We start from the raw sequence: 20,035 nt of genomic DNA, 5'->3' as shown, positions 1-20,035 counted from the left end.
GGGNGGGGGGGGGTTTGTTGCTTATAGACATGTCAAAGGAAAAAGGTAACATAACCAACCCCTGAGTTCTTCTTTGGATTATCCTTCAGTTTGGAGAACCTCGGCCCATATTCTTGTATAATGACTCCCGCAAGTAAAAGACCAACTATTGTTGGACCTCTTTAGAAGATTAGAAGCAAAGAAGACTGGGACTGAACCAACGCCTGGATTTTACCGTTTCGATTCTTTTATGTTCATCTAATACTTATTTGACGCTCCAAAAAGGTATGGCACTCTCTCTATAGCATTCCCAAATGCAAGGAAAAAAGATGTATACTCCGATAATCTCCCCTTTTTCTTGCATATTCAATTGCCACTCCCTCAGATCGAAGCCACACATGCTACCGTGCACTCAACCTCCTGATCAAGGAGCTGGCAGAGATCCCCTCACACCTCCCTTCTCACCGACCTCCCGAACCGTGATCGTAACACCCAAGTCGCCCGCAACGTTAATCGTGACCTCAACCTTTCCGCCCTTCTTGACGCCCTTCACTGCCGCTTCGGCAAGGGGTTTGCCCACCTTCCATATCTTCTCTCTGTGCTCCTCAGGCTCATCGTCACTCTCCTCTTCCTCGCTACTGTCATCCTCGTCGTCATTTGCTTCCTTGGGTGGCTTCGGGATTTGGGAGACCTTGATATGGCTACCTCCCTCGACGACCTTAACCAAGACGTCTCCTCCCTCCTTGGGTGCGTTGATGTGAACAATTCTCCGTGCTGGGACGGGTGTCTCCGCAGCGATGATAGGCGTGAAAACTCCCTGCTCCTCATCTGACGAAATGGTCAGTACGCCAACAGCGTTTGTCAAGTGCTTGACGGTTGTAACAGCCGGGTGAGTGCTCTGCTCGATGTCCTCTTTCTCGTATTCCTGGATCAGGCTCGCTTGCAGTGCCGCTCCCCTGGCTTGGAGTTCCGAGGGGTTAATGGCTGTGGGCGTGGTGCTCGGCGCAAGGATGGTGGTTGATGGGGGGAAGATGGATGCCATGTTGGAGGCAATCTTAGGGGTGTGGGATGTGCCTCCTGAGAGGATGACCTCGTCGATATCCAGAACATCTAAGCCGGCCTTCTTCACCACGCCTTCGATCAGGCGGTTGAAGCCATCAAACACCTTTCTCGCGATGGTCTCATAGCGTAAGCGGTTGATGGTGCTTGCGAAATCAATACCCTCGGCTAACGACTCGACGGAGAAGTTGGCATTGGTACCAATACTCAGAGCTTTCTTTGTAGCTTCGGCCTCAAGCTTGAGCTTCGCGAGCGAGCGCGGATTCTCCCGTGGGTCGGTGGTGTTCCACTTGATGAACTCCTTGGCAAAATGGTCTTGCAGCACTTTGTCGAGATGGACACCGGCATATTCGTAGTCATGTGCCGTTGCCAAAATCGTATACATTCCTCCTCGGGAGGCGACGACAGCAACATCAGAACGAGTGCCACCGAGGTCAGCTACGACGACCATCTTGTCGCTGACTTTGGACTCGAGTTTCGCATCGTAGGCCAGGATGGCGGCAATGGGTTCGGGGATCAATTGGAGGACTTCCAGCCCGGCATCAGCGGCCGAGGCGATCAGAGCAGCTTTTTGAGCGTCACTGAAGTTGGTTGGTATAGTAACAACAGCAGAATCAACCTTCTTGCCCAGGAAATCAGACGCCGATCGTGCCAGTCTCTTGAATTGTCGGGTAGCAATTTCGCCAACGGTAACTGTAGAGGGAGAATCGCCTTCCTTGTCTTGGATCGTGAATGCGACAGTGGAATCGTGGGCCTGTGGATGTGCGGAGGCGTGGCAATGTGTGGGGTCTATTGATTTGAAGCTATTCCCACAGTTAGTAAAGATATATTGAAGGTTTGGGATAGCGTCTTACTCTTGGCCAAGGAAATCCCTGAAATATGCGACGGTATTCTTGCTGTTGCGGACAAGCTGCTGCTTAGCTTGCTGACCATTGTACTCATCCCCATCAACATAGGACAGAATAGAAGGAATTTGACGGTCTGCGAGCTTGATTAATAACTCTTCCAAGCACCCGGAATCATTCAAGAACACATACCTCCATCCTCGTTAGCAATAACCTCAGCCTTGTCCTCGGCGGTGGTGTAGGCGATGGAGCTGTTGGAGTTTCCAAAGGAGATACCAATGGTGGTTCTCTCTGCAGGCGCGGAGCCGTTCGTAACTGCTTCCTCTGCACTCATCCTGACTGTATGAGAATATCGATTGACGATACGGTCCCTGGTGTTGTTTTCAAAGTTGCAAAGGGATTTACGCGCGAGCTGAAATTCGAACTTTTTTTTCTCGACTTTCGAGACCTCCACTAGCGCCAAATTTCCGGTTCAGCCCACATCTCGCAAGGCTGACAGTCTATTACAACGGCGGGAAAAGCTCAGAAATATACCAAAATCCCCTCTTTCGCTGCTCTATCATGGCAGAGACTACATTCGTTCTTCCGGGGGACCCTCTGGACCCTGAATCCTTACCCTCTCACCCAACACTGCCCTTAAAACTTGGCCCAGGACTCCGTCACATCCCGCCAAATACCATCGTCCCAACTGTTGCCGGCCAACTATACACCGACAAGAGAAAGAATGCTGTATGGGTTGAGTACAACACTGGCCGAGTAGGTACCCTGCCCTTGATATTCGAACTCATTCATTGACAAAGACCCCAGTATATTCCTACAGTCGGCGATCTCGTCATAGCCACCATCCACCACGCCGCCTCAGATGTTTTCTATGCCAGCTTGAGCGATTACACACCCAATGCCTCGCTCCCATTACTCTCCTTCGAAAGCGCCACCAAGAAGACTCGTCCCCAACTGCCGGCCGGTGCACTGGTCTATGCCCGCGTCACGCTGGCGAACAAGCATATGGATCCAGAGCTGGAGTGTGTTTCATCCTCTACCGGGAAGAGTGAGGGCTTGGGACCTTTGACGGGTGGAATGGTATTCAACGTATCGTTGGGTATGGCAAGGAGGCTGATGTTACCGAAGCCGAAGGAGCAGGGGGGGCTGGTGTTACTGGAGGAATTGGGAAATCAAGGGGTGTCTTTTGAGATTGCGGTAGGTCGGAACGGGAAGGTTTGGGTGGATAGTGCGAAGGTGGGGACGACATTGAAGATTGGGAAGGCGATTCAAGAGACTGATGAGAAAGCGCTGAGGGTGGAGGATCAGAAGAAGCTGGCAAGGAAGTTGGCTAGGGATATTTAAGGGGGAGAAAGGGAAATGGGCATTTCCAGGAGTTGGTGGCATAATTGCATGGTGATGGCGTCTGAATGAACAATATCAAATGGCATGGAATCTTATGGGAGCTTGGTAAGGTAAAATATCCGTCTGATAGTAGAGCTTTTTTTCAAGGAGCAGGTCCTCACCTGTCGGCCCTGCTCCAACCCGGTCTTCCGGTAGTCTAGCAATGAACAGGAGCCCTTTGATGGTTCACGGTCCAAGATTGAGAATCAAGTACAGGTGCAATATGTTTGCGGAGTCCAACATGTCCTATCACAGGATGTAATTCCAACTCACTGATAGCTGTAGCCTACCTTGCAAGGCTGGATTCCGAAGCATTATAATGTGAAAAGAGAAAATGATAAAGGGGAAATTTCGGCCTATGAAGCTTCATTCCCTTGTTATTCTATATAATAAAGGGCCTTTCGCCAAAGAAAGGAGGTAACACTTACTTTTTCCTCAAGGATCTATTTATTGAAACTTCATCGCTCTTCGTCTTCGTAACATCACAGATCCGTCAACAAAAATTGCACTTCAAACAGACTTCCATTCCTTATTATAAATCTGAACTCAATATAGAGGGCTTTCTTTACTATGAAGACCTTTTGCCCTCTTCAAACCTGCCTGCATCCACCGTCGGTTACAGGTTCATCTATCCTCCCCGGTTGCAAACACCTGCAACACAGTAACTTCAACAACACAAACACATCACCAGCAGGCGTATGGTACTGACAAGTCTCCTTTCCCTGAGCACTGAGTGCTCTTGATAAGTGGTTTCTCTTCTGTCTCACTGTCACTTCTGGACATCGTCACTATTCTTCTTTCTTTCTCGCTATTTTGACTTCAAGAACCAGTTAACCTTGCATCTTTGTTACACGGAGGTAATGCCTTTACTTGATATTAGAGATGCAACCAAGGCCGGGCAGTTATTGAAGAAACTGACTTGGCAATCTCCATGAAATCTTTGTGATTCAACCTATACTTTGGTTATCCTGTTCAGCTAGGACGTCTATAACTCAGAAACCGACCCAGCCGGCAAACCTAAACGGATCTTTTTGCTTCAGCGAGTATTTGCTGAGGAGAGGCCATCGGTTTTTTGGAGAAAATCACAGGTGACCTTCACAGAGAGATTCGTTTTGAGTTTGGTGTAGCTATCTGAATACATCCTCAGGCTACGACGAATCGGCGATCACATAGTCGATATGAGAATTCTAGGAAGTCAGCAATGTCCGAAAGGGGAACTCGGCACATCACATAATATAATCACGTGATATCGGCAACCACCGCGTCAAGGGTGGATATTGATTTCCAAGCTCTACCCGCATCCGAATCTTCATCCTCGCAATCAACATCGCCACTGCTTCATATCGACACGATGGCGGCAGCAGCAAGTCGTTTCAGGTGTCTGAATGCGCCTCCCTTGCGCCAGGCCTCGAGACATCTCATCTCGGCTTCCTCATCACGCTCTCTCGCCACCGAAGCTCAACCCCCAGAACCGGCAGCACCTCGAAGACGCCCAACATACTTTAAGGATAAGCTGAATTCCGTACCATCCTTCTCCGAATTCATCGGGTTACAAGAAAAGCCATTGTCCCCCGAAGATGCGCTCGAATTACGCACCGCGATGGTCGGACCCCCCGGCAAGAAGAAGCAGATTACACGACTGCCGGAGTGGCTAAAGACGCCCATTCCAGACAACTCGAACTACAAGAAGATTAAGAAGGATCTGCGGGGTTTGAACCTGCATACCGTGTGTGAAGAGGCCCGGTGTCCCAATATCTCGGATTGTTGGGGTGGGAGCGATAAGAGCGCTGCTACGGCGACGATTATGCTGATGGGCGATACATGCACGAGAGGGTGTCGATTCTGCAGTGTTAAGACTTCAAAGGCGCCTCCGCCACTGGACCCGCATGAACCAGAGCACACGGCAGAGGCATTGTCAAGATGGGGGTTGGGGTATGTGGTCCTGACGTCTGTTGACCGGGATGATCTTGCGGATGGCGGAGCGAGACATTTCACGGAGACGATCATGAAGATTAAGCAGAAGAAACCGGAAATGTTGGTTGAAGCTTTAACCGGGGATTACGCGGGAGACTTGGAGATGGTTGCGATGGTGGCGAAGAGTGGACTGGATGTCTATGCGCATAATATGGAGACAGTGGAGGCATTGACTCCTATGGTCAGAGATAGGAGGGCTAAGTACAGACAAAGCTTGGAAGTTTTGAAGGCTGCAAAGAAGGCCATGCCGACACTGATCACAAAGACGAGTATTATGCTCGGTCTGGGCGAGACAGAGGAGCAGCTTTGGCAGACCCTGAAAGGTATGTCTTTCCCCCATTATTGCTGGACCGCAACTGACCTGTGCTGTAATAAGATCTCCGTGCAGTAGACGTTGATGTCGTAACATTTGGGCAATACATGCGCCCGACTAAACGCCACATGAAAGTCGAGGAATACGTCACCCCAGAGGTCTTTGAACTATGGCGACAACGGGCACTCGACCTGGGGTTCCTGTACTGTGCTAGTGGGCCTCTCGTGAGAAGCTCATACAAGGCCGGTGAGGCATTCATCGAGAATGTATTGAAGAAGAGGAAGAATGTAACGATATTAGAGGGCGAGGCTGAGGGACTGGACAAGGCGGTGGTTTGAAGAGATTATAGATGTACTTCAACATACGAATCACCTGTGGCATTCCATCGCCATTGCATTGCAGGAGTTTAGGGCTATAGACGGCATCCCAAGACTATGGATTTCCCATTGGTTTTGAGAAGTCCAAGATTTTGCTGAGCCTATGTCTACCTTTCCTGCCAATGTGAGCTTACGGAAAGTGGAACGCAAAGCTCCGGCGATAACCGGACTCGGTCTTCGACTCTCCCGCAACCTCGGATCGCTTGTCGCCGGCATAGGAGATAAGCGATATAACAAGCGAATGTCTGATTAGCGAGCCGAGCCTAGATAAGCGAGCATGTTCCTGGTTGTGTGATTATATCTTCAACACCGCCATATCAAGATGTTATAGAGGGAAATATAATGCATTAGTCCTGCTAACTTCGCAACCAAGAGACATAGCGAACTCTCCCTCGAGACCACCCTGAGGATAGAACTATTTGTCCATACTTTGAACTGTTTGATTCTTTCCTTCAGCCCCAGCATCCCCTTCTTTTTTATTTCACTCGCTGCTTGATTTGAAATCCGCATGCATATTCCCTTCATTTTCTTCAACAAGCTGCGTGATGATGAAAGGAGTAGGGGAAACCACCAGCTAGAAAGTACCTGGATGTAAGATTTCCGAGCTAGCTCCTGGGGGCTAGATACCTGGGTGTCCTCCATTGCTACCCGCATCAATTCGTCTCCCGGAACATAGTCCGCTCATTTGCAATGTGCCAATGACCGTGTTTTCTTGTTTATTTCCTTTACCCTTCAGTGCAGATTTTGCTGCCGAGAGACGTTCGTTATCTGCCACACTCGACTCCTGAAAGGCCATCTTCAGGACCAAATTTCTTTGTATTTTAAAAAATGGCATCCTGCGCAGCAGCATCTTCCGCTGACCAAACATTCGTCTGGAGATCTTCCGTCCACAAAGCATCTTCGTTAGACATGTCGAAGTCGGCTATCTCCTGTGCACTAGCAAGAGCATCCTCGCTCGCAGCAAGATTCGAGAGATAGGCTTCGTCAAGTGCTTCTTGGGTTTCCTCTGCGTAGTCCTCTTGGAGTTGCAGTTCAGCTAATTGCTCTTCAACACCAGAGAGAGCGAGCTGGTTATACAAATCATTGAACTGTCCATCTAGCTCATTGAACTGTCCATCTGGCTCGTTGAACTGTACGTCTGGCTCATTGAATTGTACGTCTGGCTCATTGAACTGCACTCCGTCCAACTGGGCTAGGATGACGTTCTCTGTTTGCTGTGCAGCTAAGTTCGCATAGTCTTCAATTCCAACCTCCGGAATGTTTGATGCGGGATCAACCCCCTGATTATTTTGATCTCCGTCCTGGGCACCGAGCTGGCCATTCTTCAACAGTGCAAAAATTTCCCTGAGCAGCGCCTTTCTTGCTGCCGCCTCAGCTGCTGATGCAGAAGTGGCAGCATTAGATGTTCCTGCACCATTAGATGCCGCAGCAACCTTAGCCAATTCCCTTCGCAACCATTCCCTCGCAGCCGCTGAGGAAGCTTCGGAATTCCTGATTACCGGTCTTCTACCTCCAGCTGCAGAACCCGGGGCTTGGGGCTGCTGGGTTGTTGTCACCGGCCTTCTCCCCTGATACAACGGTCCCGTAGGAGCCATCGGTTTTGCTCCAGTAGTGGTGGGCATCGAGGGCTGCACAGTAGACGGTTGCTGCCCTGGGGGTTTCCTTATCGTTGAAGACATTCTAACTGGGCCTTGACTGGCTGTTGGCCTATTGACCCCTTGATTTCGAGACGCGGGACCGACAGCCTGTGCTCGGACACGAGGAACTGTTCCTGGCTTTGTGGTGTTGGGTGGACGGTATGTGTTGGATTGCCCGAGGCCCGTGGATTGTGGCAATCCTGTGGATTGTGGCAGGCCCGTGCCTTGTGGCAGCGGTATATATTCCACTGCGATGTTCCCATTCCCATCGACTATAACCTCCTCTTGAATCTGACCTCCAATGCTGCTCCCGCCAAGTCCAACGCTATATGGATCAGCCGAATAAAGGTCATCCACCACAATTGGCCCTCCAATGCCACCAGCTCCAATGTTGTCCATTCCGAAATTATTAGCTCCTCCAACATCGATCACGTCGAAGTTATCGACTCCGAAGTTATTAACAACATCCACAACATCAACCACTTCAAAGCCACCTCCTCCGAAGGTATCCACTCCGATAACATTATTTGCACCAGAGTTAGCGTCTCCAACATCAATCCCTCCAAAGTTACCCCCACCAAAGTCACCGCCGCCAGAATTACCACCTCCGAAGTCGACCCCGGCAGAAGCCCCTCCATTAGTGCCACCGCCTCCAAAGTCATCCGCTCCAAACCCACCCCCACCACCTCCTGAGCTGGAATCCCCACTCCCCAAATTATCCCAACCCCCCTCAACATTCGCCAATAATCCATTCCCCGTCGTCTGCTTCAAAAACCCATTGACGACCCTGAAACCCGTGCCAATCGCTCTCCTATTCTCCTTGATGAATTTCGCGGAGCTCTTCATCCCTCTTAGTCCTAGCTCGGCTGCCTTCTTCGTTCCTACGATGACATCTTCGGACGAGACTGAGGATGGGAGTTTGCCGTGGCTGAGGGATGAGAGGTGCGTCTTTTTCCCGCTTGTGGATTGCGAGTTGTCCCATTTAATCCCTGGTGGGGATGGCCCTTGTGGGGGTGGTGGGAAGTACATGGTGGGTGGTTGAGTTGCGGTGGTGGCAGGTAAGGGAGTTGTTGAGATGGGAGACAGCGGAGTTGCTGAGGCAGTAGTCGGCGAAGTTACCGGGGCAGCAGATACTGGAGTTCCTGGAACAGGAGCTGCTGGGATAGAAGCTGTAGGGGTAGAAGCTGTAGGGACATTTGCGGAAGAGACAGTAGCTACAGTGACAGGAGTCGCAGGAACAGTAACAGCAGTGACAGGGGCAGGCGGGGCAGTAGCCGCAACGAATCCAACACAAGGCCGCTCCCAAGTCGAGACCCGAGTCTGCGTATTAGAGTAAAAGATCAACCCATCTGGGTTCCGCTGCGCTACCCACCCTGGGCTCAGCGGTATGTGAGCCGGGTGTGTCCAGGTGCTCTTTCTGGAGGAGAGGTGGATGTAATACACTTTCCCATTTGCATCGCGAGAGCTGCTCCAACCAGGCATCGCCTGAGTGCGGGAGTTTGGGGGTTGAGGCGGAGGTGGAGGGGGAACATAGGCAGTGGAAGCGCTGGGAGTTGGGGTTGGGCTAGATGTGTGGGGACTTGCTTGACTGGGGATGGTGACATTGTTGCCATTGCCATTGCTGCTCATGATGCTATTGCGATTACTGTCACCGCTGGTGGTACTTCTTTGAGATGCAGTTGACGAGAGACGTTGAGGTTGGGGCGTAGATGCCGCTTTTGCTGTCGCCGTCGTTGTCGACGTCGCCTGGGGTGTAGGTTTCCGGACAGGCACGGCTTTCCTGGCGACGGATGCACGTTTCTGAAGAGAGCTTGCTGAAGCCGTGGAATTTGGACTTGGGGGTAACTGAGCGTTTGCTGGATCCATACTGTAAGAGCGTTGAGAGACAAAGATCCGGGTCCTAGCGGTGCTGCTCGACGTGCTTCCTTTAATCGTATGATATATGGCCCTAAGCAATCCGCATCTTGACAGAGCAGTTCCCTTCAGAAAAGAGACCGCGGAGAAGGGAATTAAAAGGAGAAAACTTTCACAACTCGGGAATGAATCATTTTTCCCGTGGCTGAAGACTCATCACGAGGCATACTCGCGGGCTGTAGCTGAAAACCGAGGCTGGAATGTGGCTTGGGCTAGATGCTTCTTAAGTTCTTGCGACTCCAAGCAAGGCTGGAGAGAGCCCTGTCTCTAAAATTAGATTCCGCGTTGAATTGTGATATAAGCGTTTCCATAGGGCACACAACTGTTGAGAAACCTTGGATGCTCGGTGTCTGGGGTATGAGAAGCCCTCTGTTGTCGTCCGTCTCTAACTGGTGATAGTGACCGAGTCGAGGACCCTGCACGTAAACGGCTCGCCGAAGCCCCTGGAGTTGGAGCCTGTCACCCCCAAACGGCCAAAATGCTTGATGCTGAACATACTCTCAGGAATAGAGCGAAATTCTGGGACGTTACTACTGTATCGTTGGCACGGTAGTATAATACATTCCTTGATTCGTTGGTTATCCCCGAAGGCGTGCATAAGAGTCAAGACATAGCACGGTTTCTTTTGGTTGACACAGTACGAAGCACTGTTGAAATCAAACCACCTAAAAGCATGAGCTATTTCCCAACTATTCGATGCTGATAGTTCTCTCACCCCCAAGGTTCCCTGTCGTACTGCCTCGGCTTCTGGTCCTTTGTTACACTGTAGAAAGGCCGAAGCTGATTGGCTTTAGGTGGTCTTGAAGTGCACACGTAGTATCGCTACCACAGAAAAATACTTTTGTAAGCGCATGAGGAGACAAGGTTCTCTGTGATTAAAGGCAAGGGTCAATTCTTGAAGTGGTGGAGTTGAGTTGTAGGAGCCTGGTAGTAGGAGGGTACCAGATATTGATAGGTGCACCCGGAAAGGTTTACTTAAGCGAAGCGGGCGACTGCATCCTCCATCTTTATTTTCTTCCACATCGAGACATCTCGCCAACTTCACGCGGCTCCATCGCGTCGTGAACGGTGAATGGCAAATCTACCTTCCGGCCCCGTCGATTTTCATTGAGTTCCAGTTTGATGACTGGAGGACGATAATGAGGTACAATAATGAAGCTGGGAGACATGCAAACCGCTTAACGACAGGGTCCAAATAACACGAGCCGTACCAAGATTTCATTTGAAGATGGAGCCGGGGAGGACACGAGCGGCAGGAAAGCTGAAGATTGGCGGGAACTGGAAGCCAAATACAGAAAGTTTGCATATCCGCTTTGATTCTCTCGAGCAGCTTTTAGTCAGTGAAGAGGCCGCCCAAGACATCGAAGCTGAACTACCCCGCCCTACTGACCACGATTATACTCGCAAAAATCCCACAACGGCCTGTGAACCCCGCCGCCCTCAAAGATTTGCGCTCTATTCATCCAGCTCGGGCTCAATACTCGAAGGCACGTCTTTTATCGAGTTGGGGTTGGCGGGACAAGACCTCCGACACTTTTTCTCGCAGGGCAGGAAGAACGCGTGGTGGCTTGATGTACAAAATCCCTCAGAAAAGACGGTGCGCCAGCTCAGCTCAGCTTTTGGCATACATCACTTGACGGTAGAGGATATTGTGACGGGCGAATGTGGAGAGAAGATTGAGGGTTTTCCGTTCTACTACTTCACTTGCGTTCGGTCCTTCCATGTCGTTCAAACCGGATCGCATTTCGAATATGAGCCCTACAATATATACGTGGTAGTGTTTGATGAGGGCGCACTGAGTTTTACTTTCACACAGAGCGAGCACAGCACTCATGTTCGGGACAGGATTGAGCTACTCAAGGATTACCTCTCCATAAGTAGCGACTGGATCTTCTACGCTTTACTGTTGGTTTTTCCCACGCTAGAATGACCAATACACCGCTAATACAAGCTGCAGTGATGATATTATTGACTCTTTTGCACCTTCTATCACGCTGATCGAGAGACAGGTCAACGAGATTGACGATCAAGTCTACACTACTCGCGCAGATGATATGCAGGCATTTCTCCGTACTATTGAAGACGCCCGGCGTCGCGTGCTAAGCTTGATAAGGCTTCTGAGTGGCAAGACAAACATTCTTCGCACTTTTGGTAATCACCATAGCGAGGAAAGCGAAGCCAGCGAGGACGCAGAAGAGAAGCCTACTGAAACAGATCTCCAGAGGTACAAGTCACCAGGCGAAGACATCAGGCTCTACATCGACGATGTTCAAGACCATGTTACGACCATGATGTCCAGCTTGTCTCAATTCGAGGGCCTGTTATCCCGTTCGCAAAACAATTACCTCGCTCAATTGTCTATCGATAATTTAGCAGGCGTGTACCGACTCAACGATTTCTTGGGCAAGATGGCGGTTCTAACTTCTGTCCTCTCTCTCCTCAATTTTATCTGCAATCTTTTCGGCCAGAATGTCAACGGCGGCGTCTCTTTTTACACAAACAATACCTACTTGCCGTTCGCGCTCATTGTGTCTGGCGAGGCGGTCCTTGCTGCTGTTCTGTTTTACTTGGTCAGAAGATCTAGGTGGTTCTCGACGGCTCCATCGGCACACTAACGGAGCTCATATATCATGCATTACGCAAGGAGATCGGGGGCGTTTGCGGGAGATGGTGGAACATGGCCCCTTCCATCTTTATTAAAGCTCATGTAATCTGTTGTAGGAAAAGAAGCCGTGCGAGAAATAGCGCATGAGGTTATTCCTTCGTTCCGCGGGTGCATTGCTTGCATCTCTCTGATGAAACAAGGGCCCGAATAGCAAATATTATTCCACGATGCTATGGTCCATATCTCCAACAAAACCGTTATGGAATTGACGGTATTTCTGTATCACCATTGGGGGCATTCGAACATTCGAATGCAGGCGCAGCTGTGAAAGGTTCAGCCTGACAAGATCCGACAGTGCAGGAAATTAAACTTCCATCATTCCAACCTATTAGTCAAGCCCAATGGACGTCTTCATCCGCCGCCATAACTCCCTCTTCAACCCATCTAGCCAGAACCTCGTCCTATCAAGCGAGCCCCTATTTTCAACGACTCGCCTCACCAAGAACTGAATGCACTCCTGGGTCTTGCCCCAACATAAACATTTGAAAGCTCTCGGATACCAGACTTTCTCGGAGCCATTGCCCCCAACCGCCATCATCTCCCGCCGCATCTGGACAAGTCCACAGCTCACCTCATCCGCCATACCTTGCAACTGTCCGATCTCCAACTTGATCGTTGGCAGCCCCTTCTCATTTCTCTCCCTCCAGATTTCATATCCCGATCTCACACTCTCTGCATTATGAGACGCAAGGAAGAGCTGCATATGTGGAAACTCCACGTCTTGAGACACGCCGGGGAAGGTCCTGGAGAGCAGGTTCCGAACAATGGAGTTGTAGCACGCGTGCGTATCCTCGATCGTGTCATGGATCAGCGCCCGCTCCTCGCTCGTGATGTACGCACCGCGAACGAGTTTGATGCCGAGGCTCCAATCCTCCTTTTGTGCCAGCTGCAAGTGCCGGGTGATGTTCTGAGGCGTGCTTTTGAGGTACGCCTGGAGGGTGTTGTATACCAGGACTCGGCCGTCACGGTTATACTTCCGCATGAGATCGATGGTCCAGGTGTCGATTGCGTGCTGGAAGACTTGCTGCTCGGCGTCGATCCAGAGACGCGTGCCTTGCTTGGAAGCCTGGTCGCATATTTCTGTAATGGCTGCTTCTAGCACTGGCGGAGGAGCTTCCCTCTTCGTCATGGCCTCTATAGCTGCTGGACCCGCACCCGTCAATCTATATCATTGCTTAGCCATTTTACTTCTCGATTTCACAAAGGGGACTCACTTCACGGCCAGGAAGTCTTCAGGGCCAAGCATAGCTAGTGTTTGCAAAGTCCCCTCTTTCCACTCCTTCACCACCCGCTCAGCTATATCAGCAGCCGACGTCTCTACATTATCTTTCGGGGACGCACTCTTCTCCACCAGTGTCTCGCGCGCATATCCCAGAATCACACCCTCGAACCCCATCTTCGCCATTGTCGCCATCGTCTTCTTGACCTCCGCCTCATTCTCTCCCGCGCAGAAATGGTCATAGAACACCCGTCTCACAATGCCATGCAGTACAGGATTTCGATCCGGGTTGAGGAACCACGATTTGCTGTACGAGATCCGGTGCATGATCGGGATACTGAGCCCGACCAGCCGCGGCGACGACAGGATGTACGTCATCATGAGAGAGCGAAGCAGGATCCGCGTGGGCATTACAGAGAGCGGCGGGAGCGGCTTTGGACTGCGTGATGGCGTTGGGTTCTCAGTAGGTTTCTCGTCGGACGCTTGGACGCTGGGCGTCGCTGATGCGCTGCTGGATCCTGCGCGGCGGGGGAAAGACCCAGATCTCCATCGCTGTCGCGCAAGGCGTGCGATATATCCTAGCGGTGCATCTGATCTAGCAAACCTCCGCTCCATCACGAAAGAAACCTCACCCAGGTGCCTCCAGAGTGAAGATAGATTAGATGACTGAGCGTGCTATCGCAGCCCACCACCTCTCCCATCCATCTCCATCCTAGATATAAACCCAGATATCCAGATCCGGCCAGTGATAACTACCCCACCACAAAGCGGGGTTATAAAAGGCTTAACTTATCGCGCTCGCTCGTCGATAAGTGGGGGTGACAGTTGTCACGGGGAGGTACTGAGCGGGCAATACCTTGCCTATGCGGCCGTGTTGCATGCACAGCGAATGACAGGTGGAACGTGTTCTAACACGCAAAAGGAAGCTAGCTGAACGAAGATTTCTATGTTTTTCGCTCTGCTTTATCTGGATGTCTGTATGCGGAAACGTTATCCTATATTTTTGGGAATATGCATACGTATAGAGAGCCGGGTTATAGATGGAGCGTAGAACAGCAAATAGAAAGAATGGACAAAAAGAAGAGGTTCGACCAGTTAGACAGGAGGATATTTCATGTCTTAGATCTGCTGTCCTAAGTCTGAGAAGGGTCGATCTTATACCTATGTGATCGAGTGTAATAGGAAAGCTGGCGTATGGTACGCATAGACGCTGAAGATGAAACCAGTATTGATGAACAGCCTTCGAAATCTCCTCGTCAAAACCCCTAGGGGTAACAGAAACAAGCGCATATATATAATCCAAGTTCAGCAAGTCAATATCCCCATAGCGCCCCTAGAGTACTTTTTCCTAATTGCAAGATTCTACACTTCATTACTAGCATACGTGATCTCCCTCGCGCCTACGAAGTCCTCTTTGATAGCTCGAATACTCGCAAACCGAAGCAACACATTCACCGACCCAACCTTATCATTCGTGCCACTTCCGCGACTGCCCCCAAACGGCTGCTGCGCAACGACCGCTCCCGTACTCTTAGTATTGATATAAAAATTGCCCGCCGAGTGTCGAAGTGCCGTTTCCGCTTCGCGGAGCGCGAGCGGGTCGCGGCCGAAGACGCTTCCTGTGAGGGCGTATTTGGAAGTCCCGTCAATGAGTTTGAGCGTCTCGGTCCACTTGTCGTCGGGAAAGACGTAGATTGTGCAGATTGGGCCGAAGAGCTCTCGTTGCATAAGCTCGTGCTGGGGATCGCTGGTTTGGTAGACGGTGGGATAGATATAGTATCCCTCTTCCTTGGAGGTCTTCCCACCCGCAAGTAGTGTGAGGGCGGGGTCGGTTTTGGCTTTTTCGATGACATCTGCAAGTCGATTGAAGGCATCTTCGTGGATCACTGCGTTGACGAAATTTTCGTAATTTTCTGGGCTGCCGACTTTGAGTGCTTTGGTCTTCTGCACGATGCCTTCTTTCACTTGCGGCCAGATAGACTCCGCGACGTATACACGGGACGTGGCTGAGCATTTCTGTCCCTGGTATTCGAAGGCTCCTCGAATGGTGTTGTTGACTGCGTTCTCAATATCTGCGCTCTGATGGATGACATGGAAGTTCTTTCCTCCAGTCTCTCCAACAACTCTGGGATAACTCAAATATTTGTCCTCCGCTGTAGCGACTCCTATATTGCCCAACAGGCTTTTAAAAACTTGGGTGGATCCGGTGAAGTTCAGACCGGCAAAATGAGGACTATCAAATAGGATTCTGCTGATTTCTTCGGCGTCCCCTGGAACGAATTGAACCACGTCCTTGGGGAGGCCAGCCTCCAACAAAATGTTATAGAGAAGCCAGCTCGCATGCAAGGCATATAGTGAGGGTTTCCAAATAACGACATTGCCCATTAAGGCTGGCCCAGCCACCAAGTTCCCCCCAAGAGCGGTGAAGTTGAAGGGAGAAATCGCATAAATGAACCCTTCTAGTGGCCGGTATTCAAGTCTATTCCATACACCCGGTGGATTGACAGTCGGTTGCTGTGCTAGAAGTTCCATTCCACATTGAACATAGAATCTAGTAGTTGTCAATACCAACTTTCCTGGTCATTCCAAACACCCTACCGGAATAAATCTGCTGTCTCTGCTGCAGCATCAATCTCAGCTTGGTGGATATTCTTCCCCTGGCCTAGCATTGTCGCGGCAATGATCTCATAGCGATATTTCCCTGTCACCAGGTCAGCCGCTCTAAGGAACACGGCTGCACGGTCCTCGAATGGGAGATCTTCCCACGCAGATTTGGCTGCTAACGCAGAATTGATTGCTTGGTGAACATGTGCTTCTTTCGCTGGCGCCCATTCTGCTAAAGGTTGTCTGTGTTGAGAAGGATTCAATTGTTTTTCTGAGAAGCTCCCACTAATCTGCGTAGATCGAGTGAGCATGAGTGAAGTTGTGTTAATAATACGATTGCGACTCACTATTTGCCCCCCAATCATTAGTGGGATCTGAATTGGCAGCTCTGCCTTCAACCTTTCGAGAGCTTTCGTGATTCCTCTACGTTCAATTGATCCCTTGGCATACGATGGCTGAAGAAACAGAAGTTAGCATTGTCATGACTACATTTGCGTGTGGAAGTAATGAATCAGCTTACACTCGGTTCATTTTCAAAAAAGGGTTTCTTGTACGTAGCAATGCCCATACGGCAGACAGTACAACCAGGTACTTGTAATAGATTCCAACGAGGCAAGAAATGCCTCGGTCGGACCAGTCGTCGAAACATTGCCGCAATGCCTGGTACTTTATTGCCAACGGAAACGACAGACTTCTCAGACTCGGTTTTTGGCTGTAGAGCCTGCTCTCACTTCATTCGAGATCTGGGGGAAATGTAGGAACAGGCCTCTAATTATACCACCATAAAGGGGGGTTGCACGTTCTGCGATATAGCAGCTGCCGTGCGTCGCCCGACGGGGACACGTCCGGAGTCCATAAGTGGGATTATCGCTCAGTAGAAGCTTGACCTAGACTGGTACCTTGCAAGTTTCGCACAAGCCACTTCTGTAATACTCAGTATCGTATCAACTTAAACTGGGTGTTTATGACTTGTCCATCATTGGCGCATAAAGTGCAGGGATCGAGCCCGAATGGTGTCCACGTGAAACCCACGTATTACCCCTACTTTCGTATGTTCATTGGTGGGGTATGATCTCCCAAGATACCGTATATGCTGTAGTATGTGAATAAATCGTAAAGCTGCCCAAGTCCCCAAGCCCAAGAAACCCAGATGCAGTTTTGGACACAGCCCTGAACGATGAGTAGTTAGAAGCATATTTCGGTAATCGGTTTGCCGGAATGATGAACCGGAGGAGATCAATACTGACAGTCCAAGAAAACCGGAGAATACTAGTTGCGCGGATTGAGATAGTGGAAGTTGAAGATGATAATTTAGTGCGAGGGGATAAGAGCCATAGTTGCGCAGGGCTGCGGTCTGCAAATGTACAAGACACCAATCATCTCTGTCAGGCTCATCCGTAGCAAGCAACTCAGATAAGTTGTGGATTGGTACCTCAGCCTGTGTAGAAATCGCAAGGAAACTATAGAATCGTTGAAAAAAAAAAGCATTTCATATTTTACAGTCTGCCTGGTTTGATGTTGAATTTCCAATCAATGCTGCTACTGAACATCGCATCCACTTTCGTGTTCGGCGACCCCGTAACGTGCCTTTTGTATTAATTGCGAGATTGGAATCCCCGACTTGTCTTCCAGGAATGGCGCTATTTCGGCATGCGTGGCTACGACGACAGTTTTGAATATCGGACTGGCTATATTTTCCGTCTGCTGCTGCCAATCTCTCCCATATAGATCACGATTATCCCGTCGACCTGGGATATACATGGCATAGCTGGGACCCCAGTATCTTTCGCAGTCGATAAAGGAGATGTCTCCACGTTCGGGGCTGTGCTGATCTTCAACCACTCTTCTTTGGTCGCCAACAACAAAGTATAATTCCTCCAGTTTTCCCATGTGGCCCTTGAGTGTTTTACCTACAATGCCAACCCATTGCGGTGCTCTCCCAACATGTATTGCTAGCTTCCTCACCTTATTTTTCAACTCGGGAAGCCGTGCAAACTCACTGCAAACCATATCACCCGCATACCTCATCTCATCGCTAAGGGTTGGAGAACCATCTAGAAAGATGATATCATGTTTTAAATTGACGAATGTCCCGAAGACGAAGGTCAGGTTGAATTTATCGAGAGCGACATCACGAGATTCTCGACAAGTGTGAAGAAGCGGGTGAATGGTATGAGGGGAGAGAAATATCGCTTTTTCATCCAACGAGCGGAGATCAGGATGGTCTGCAGGTTCGATGTCTATGGTTTTTGTAGCTGACGAGTTGAAGCGATGCATGCTTCTCATAGTACGGGTGGGTAGAGCATGAATAGGGTGTACTCGAGGCTCACGGTATGGTGTATCATCCAGGGCAAAGGACCATATCTTGATTCGAAGTTCAACGGGGAGCAAAGGAAATAGAGCAAAGCCCGCGACCTCTCGTATACGTGCGCGCAAGCTTCGCTCAAGGTCATCCAGCCCCGCCTTCTGGCTTTCTAGCCGAGATATCAGGTAATCCAATCGTAACTGGCGGTCGTGCACTTTTATTTCGCGGTCAGCGAGACTCTGTTCCCACAATTCCAACCTCGCCTCCCGTTCATTGAGAACTGCTTCTCGATAATCCAAGTCGATGTTTGGTTGATTTCCTCGCACTGTATCCCGTCTATCTGGCCTTGTCTCTGCGTCACAGAGCTCCTCATTGTGCCGGTTCACCGCCTGTAGGCTCTCCTGCGTCACGTCGGAGTCTGCCGACTCATACCGCCGATTATCACTTTTCAGAGATGGCGAAGACATCGAGTTGGGCCGTGTCAATTGGCCTGCTATGGGTGTTGTCGATACGGACAGCCGAATGATGTTGTTAAGAGTTGCGCGGCGTTGGAATTTGGAGGAGTGAGAGGTTGGGACAAGGTTCGTCAGCCTTGCATAAGGCTAATCGGGGTTAGTCCCACCCTGGCTTAGTCTTGGTCCGTATGGGGGAGAGGCTGAGAGTTGAGTTAATGTGCTGGTTTTGGATATACAGCCTGGGTATAGAGAGTTTCAAGACGAAATCCAAGGTTGATATCCCCTAACTCCGTTCAATGCAAGTTTCCCTGTGTGGCACCATATGACGTGCAGTCATACAGAATATCCCACCCCAATCCCATCACCACCGCGCATGCCGACATGACAATATTCCCAGGAGATCTCAATCCTTCGTAGCAGCAACACTCATCCGCAATTGCCTCTGCCTCTGCTGCGACTGCAAATTCAATCTCTCAACGGCGTAGCCGAGTCTCTCTTTCTTCTGCCGGAGCGCTTTCAGTCTATTTGCCGCCGTTAGCTCAGTCTCATCCGTTATGACTCCACCTCCACCCGGAAAAGGAAAAGCAGCACGTACCGCAAAGCCTTCTCTTCACTCCCTTTCCCAAGACTGCTGTTCCGCACCAATTTATCCAGACTTCTCTTCTTCCGTAACTCGTCCCTCTTTCCGATTTCCCCGTCTCCCTCTAACCTCCCCTCTAAGAGTTCACTCCGCGCACGGAGACTCTCCTGCTTCCTCTCCAACTTCGCAATATATAGTTCGCTCCGTTGCAGCAGTGTCGAGATTGCGGGCTCGAGTTCTGAGGCGAGGGATTGCTGTGCCGTTTGCAGGTTGTGGTGGGTAGTCAACTCAAAATGCTACCATAAAGCCATTGTATCAGCCCTGGTCACTAGAGACATTGTTTCGGGATTCAAGAAAGGAATAAGAATGGAAATAATATATACCCGTGTGCTACTCAAGACGGATTTCAGGCGTGGGAAATCAGAGATGCCCGCGTCGAGGATAGAAATCGACGAATCCAGGAGGGAAAGTGAGGACCGAAGGGAGCTTACGGACGCGCCGAGCGATTGAGATGATGATGTTGCCATTTTAATTGTTTGATCGGGAGAATCAGCGGGGAAAAGGCTTGGAGAGAAGTTTGTTGACGCGAGAGGTGGGGAGTCGCGACATGTTTTGATTGCGGTGGCACGTGACTTAAATGGACCCATGTCAAATGGTTCTAAGGGATGCTTCCCCCTCCTACAGAAGACTCTGTGACAATAGATATCTTGTTGGCTGAAATAATCG

At 50.2% G+C, this 20,035-nt stretch overlaps 9 protein-coding genes across 9 annotated transcripts; 3 read left to right on the top strand and 6 right to left on the bottom strand.

The window, feature by feature from the left end:
* Positions 1-403: 403 nt before the first annotated feature.
* Positions 404-2,217, bottom strand: M430DRAFT_21619 (hypothetical protein; the record flags this gene model as incomplete). The annotated part of the gene is made up of 3 exons (XM_024864538.1): positions 404-1,841; positions 1,893-2,019; positions 2,076-2,217. The coding sequence occupies 3 exons, from the start codon at positions 2,215-2,217 to the stop codon at positions 404-406; spliced, it is 1,707 nt and encodes a 568-aa protein (XP_024718540.1).
* A 175-nt stretch (positions 2,218-2,392) lies between these two features.
* On the top strand, positions 2,393-3,227 carry M430DRAFT_144870 (hypothetical protein; the record flags this gene model as incomplete). Its single annotated transcript, XM_024862914.1, has 2 exons — positions 2,393-2,639; positions 2,691-3,227. The coding sequence occupies exons 1-2, from the start codon at positions 2,445-2,447 to the stop codon at positions 3,225-3,227; spliced, it is 732 nt and encodes a 243-aa protein (XP_024718539.1). The 5' UTR covers positions 2,393-2,444.
* A 1,390-nt stretch (positions 3,228-4,617) lies between these two features.
* Positions 4,618-6,224, top strand: M430DRAFT_144867 (hypothetical protein; the record flags this gene model as incomplete). Its single annotated transcript, XM_024862913.1, has 2 exons — positions 4,618-5,563; positions 5,617-6,224. 2 exons carry the CDS (start codon positions 4,618-4,620, stop codon positions 5,889-5,891), a joined length of 1,221 nt encoding a protein of 406 aa, XP_024718538.1. The 3' UTR covers positions 5,892-6,224.
* A 38-nt stretch (positions 6,225-6,262) lies between these two features.
* On the bottom strand, positions 6,263-8,632 carry M430DRAFT_36637 (hypothetical protein). Its single transcript, XM_024866968.1, has one exon. The coding sequence runs from the start codon at positions 8,594-8,596 to the stop codon at positions 6,752-6,754; it is 1,845 nt and encodes a 614-aa protein (XP_024718537.1). The 5' UTR covers positions 8,597-8,632; the 3' UTR covers positions 6,263-6,751.
* A 2,077-nt stretch (positions 8,633-10,709) lies between these two features.
* Positions 10,710-12,096, top strand: M430DRAFT_30206 (hypothetical protein; the record flags this gene model as incomplete). Its single annotated transcript, XM_024865933.1, has 2 exons — positions 10,710-11,386; positions 11,439-12,096. 2 exons carry the CDS (start codon positions 10,710-10,712, stop codon positions 12,094-12,096), a joined length of 1,335 nt encoding a protein of 444 aa, XP_024718536.1.
* Positions 12,097-12,474: 378 nt separating this feature from the next.
* On the bottom strand, positions 12,475-13,980 carry M430DRAFT_30205 (hypothetical protein; the record flags this gene model as incomplete). Its single annotated transcript, XM_024865932.1, has 2 exons — positions 12,475-13,309; positions 13,361-13,980. 2 exons carry the CDS (start codon positions 13,978-13,980, stop codon positions 12,475-12,477), a joined length of 1,455 nt encoding a protein of 484 aa, XP_024718535.1.
* A 475-nt stretch (positions 13,981-14,455) lies between these two features.
* Positions 14,456-16,776, bottom strand: M430DRAFT_36635 (hypothetical protein). Its single transcript, XM_024866967.1, has 4 exons — positions 16,490-16,776; positions 16,317-16,424; positions 15,964-16,259; positions 14,456-15,916 (listed from the first exon to the last, which is right to left on the bottom strand). The coding sequence occupies exons 1-4, from the start codon at positions 16,616-16,618 to the stop codon at positions 14,728-14,730; spliced, it is 1,722 nt and encodes a 573-aa protein (XP_024718534.1). The 5' UTR covers positions 16,619-16,776; the 3' UTR covers positions 14,456-14,727.
* A 671-nt stretch (positions 16,777-17,447) lies between these two features.
* On the bottom strand, positions 17,448-19,136 carry M430DRAFT_172248 (hypothetical protein). Its single transcript, XM_024863629.1, has one exon. It carries the CDS (start codon positions 18,739-18,741, stop codon positions 17,509-17,511), a length of 1,233 nt encoding a protein of 410 aa, XP_024718533.1. The 5' UTR covers positions 18,742-19,136; the 3' UTR covers positions 17,448-17,508.
* M430DRAFT_52826 (hypothetical protein) lies at positions 19,133-19,836 on the bottom strand (the record flags this gene model as incomplete). Its single annotated transcript, XM_024868332.1, has 3 exons — positions 19,133-19,250; positions 19,439-19,605; positions 19,693-19,836. 3 exons carry the CDS (start codon positions 19,834-19,836, stop codon positions 19,133-19,135), a joined length of 429 nt encoding a protein of 142 aa, XP_024718532.1.
* Positions 19,837-20,035: the final 199 nt, after the last annotated feature.

This window comes from Amorphotheca resinae (assembly GCF_003019875.1).
Source record: "Amorphotheca resinae ATCC 22711 unplaced genomic scaffold M430scaffold_10, whole genome shotgun sequence".
Classification (NCBI taxonomy): Eukaryota; Fungi; Ascomycota; class Leotiomycetes; order Helotiales; family Amorphothecaceae; genus Amorphotheca; species Amorphotheca resinae.
Note: the sequence above shows the minus strand (reverse complement) of the source record. Positions and strands in the feature narration are given on the sequence as shown.